Source organism: Papaver somniferum, chromosome 4, assembly GCF_003573695.1.
Source record: "Papaver somniferum cultivar HN1 chromosome 4, ASM357369v1, whole genome shotgun sequence".
In the NCBI taxonomy this organism is placed as follows: Eukaryota; Viridiplantae; Streptophyta; class Magnoliopsida; order Ranunculales; family Papaveraceae; genus Papaver; species Papaver somniferum.
In genome coordinates, this window is record NC_039361.1 from 147,317,310 (window position 1) to 147,319,925 (window position 2,616).

Here is a 2,616-nt window from a genome sequence, read left to right on the forward strand (position 1 = left end):
ATCTGTCTCCCACAGAAATACCTACAAGTTTTATTCCGTCTTTTGATAAATCATGGTGAACATGAACCAGTTGATATACCAGACTTATATTCCCGAGAACAACCTAGAACTATCAATCACCTCATAATAATCTTAATCGACTAGCAAAACAAGATATTGTGGAATCACAAACGATGAGACGAAGATGTTTGTGACTAATTTTCTATCTTGCCTATCAGAGAAATTAATCTCGAGCCAATTTTACAATTGTCCTCAATACGATAGAAACAACAAGATCAGATCACGCAACTACAAAGAAATAATTGGGTTTGGCTTCATTATCCCAATGAAGTCTTCAAGTCGTTAGCTTACAGGGTTCCGTGAAAAACCTAAGGTTAAAGGAGAATCGACTCTAGTTGCAACTAGTATCACACATGAGGTGTGGGGATTAAGTTTCCTAGTTGCTGGAGTTCTCCTTTATATAGTCTCCAAATCAGGGTTTGCAATCAATGCTACATTGGTAACAAAGCATATATTCGTCGTTAGATGAAAACCTGATTAGGTTCAAGCTAATATTTTTCAACCGTTAGATCGAATCTTAGCTTGTTATACACAAATGAAATGCACGTTCATTTAGGTTTGTGTAACCATACCTAAACGTGTACACCTAGTTGGTTCAACAGTAGTTAACCAATGGTTAGCCATATGAGCACTTTCATAACAACCTTATTCATCTTCACCATAATGTCATGTACCTACTATGTGAGAGAGGGTGCCCATATCATGTTACCGTCAGTCTTTAGTAATAGTTGTGTTTGGTAGTATTTAGTGTAGGAATGAGTGTCTTTATCAATTGAAGGAATGGTTGGATGCGAACCACATGGGTTAATGTCGGTCGTTAGATGCTAGGGTGGAAAGAGGAGTTATGTATGCTCTAGTGTCTGTATTGAAAGGATTATCCAATTTATGAATTAATGAAAATACAGTTTAGTTTAGGTCTCTTCTCCCTCTTAGGCTGATTCTCTGAATCATATTTCTCTGTTCAAGGGATTACTATCAAATTATCTATCTAACCTTGTTATGTACATCTAGGTACATAACAATTGGTATCAGATTCGTTTGATCCATGGGGGATTTTTCGTATCTAGTTAGGGAGAAAGCTGAAGCCTATCTCTATTTCCTTGATGTCAAGAGAAGGTATAGTGAACTTCTTAACGATGAACCTTCACCATGTCGAAATTATCATCTTTCGCAATTAGAGTCTCTAATCCCTTTCGCCAAGCTTCGGTGGGAATCAATTTACATACCACCATCAGCGATTAAGGAGTTACATTAAATCCATGGGGTTAACGAATCTCAACATATTCAAGAAGAAATTCACTCTAAAGAACCAACAGTGGAAGAAGCTGTGGGTCCAGAAGAAACAAAGATTGAAGAGTTGATTGTGTCTGACGAATTGATTGCTGATTCTTTCGATTCCACTGATGAGTTGATTCCATCGTTCTTCTTTGATGACAAAGCAGATCCAACCACTGACGTAGAAGAATATTGGATTCCTTCGTTTTTTTTCGATGAAGACAAAGAGGATTCAATAGTCGAATCAATTCTAACCAAGGGTGTGAACGTTGCAGTGAATGAGTTCGATAGGAAGAATCATATCTTGGGTTCTTCCAAACCAGTAATTGGTGAGTGTTTTCCCATTACTCTCAATTTTTCTCACATCACATTTGATCCAGGAAAATATTTCAAACTCATTAGAAGGTTTTGTTACTTAGCTGGTGTTTCGGAATTCGGTTTCGATTCAATTACTTCTTGTTCTTTTACACTATATGTTTGCTCCATTTCAAGGGATGAATTTGATAGAACTTCTGTATATGAGCTGAATTCCAAGAATGGGTACTGGTCAGATTCATGGTTTAGCGTTCAAATTGCTTGTATGTTAGATAATGGTAGAGTTGCTCGTACTGCTTGGCAGATATTTGTTAAGATTCCTCAAAGGGATATTTTGTGTTTGAAGAGCGAAAATGTTGTCAGCCATCAATTGCGTACTACAAAGGCCACTGCGAATGCTTTCATCAAGATAAGTCAGGTTAAAAATGTTGAGGTTAGTTGTGAGGAACTTAAAAGCTTAAAGGAGTATGTCATCATCATTCACAACAAATTACTGGGTAAGGAACGTTTTGCCCTTATTTTTAACTATTTTTGGATTCTATTTGATCGTGGCAAGGACACTGAAACAGATGAGGGGTGTTATTTTTATGATATCTACAATTCTAAATTCTGCCTTAATTCTTGTTCGTTCGTTCGTAATGGGTTGTTATTCATGGATGCTTACTGTGACGAATTAGTTTATAAGCTAATTCCGAAGCTTGGATATTGCTTAGATTTGCTAATTGAGTATTCAACTGTGTTTTTGCTTGTTCAAAATGGCGATAATCTGTTTGCTAATTACAATGGAAAGTGCATTATTGCACTTATTTTCAAACTGGGATACCCGTTAAAGCTGCTACGGAAGAGCTCGATTACATTCATGCTGGTTACAGGGGTTGAGACTGGTGTTGTTTGTAAGTTGTTAGATAAAAGACTACAGCAGGGTTTAGTTCTATGGTCCAGGCTGATACTTCAAGTGACAGTTGG

At 37.0% G+C, this 2,616-nt stretch overlaps 1 protein-coding gene across 1 annotated transcript in view; it reads left to right on the plus strand.

The window, feature by feature from the left end:
• Positions 1 to 985: 985 nt before the first annotated feature.
• The window catches only part of LOC113273255, a 2,018-nt gene continuing 387 nt past the window's right edge, over positions 986 to 2,616 (plus strand). The window contains exons 1-2 of the mRNA XM_026523004.1: positions 986 to 2,147; positions 2,328 to 2,611. Of these exons, the coding sequence (XP_026378789.1) occupies positions 1,916 to 2,147; positions 2,328 to 2,611 (516 nt within the window). The 5' untranslated portion in view covers positions 986 to 1,915. The remainder of the gene's footprint in view (positions 2,148 to 2,327; positions 2,612 to 2,616) is intronic.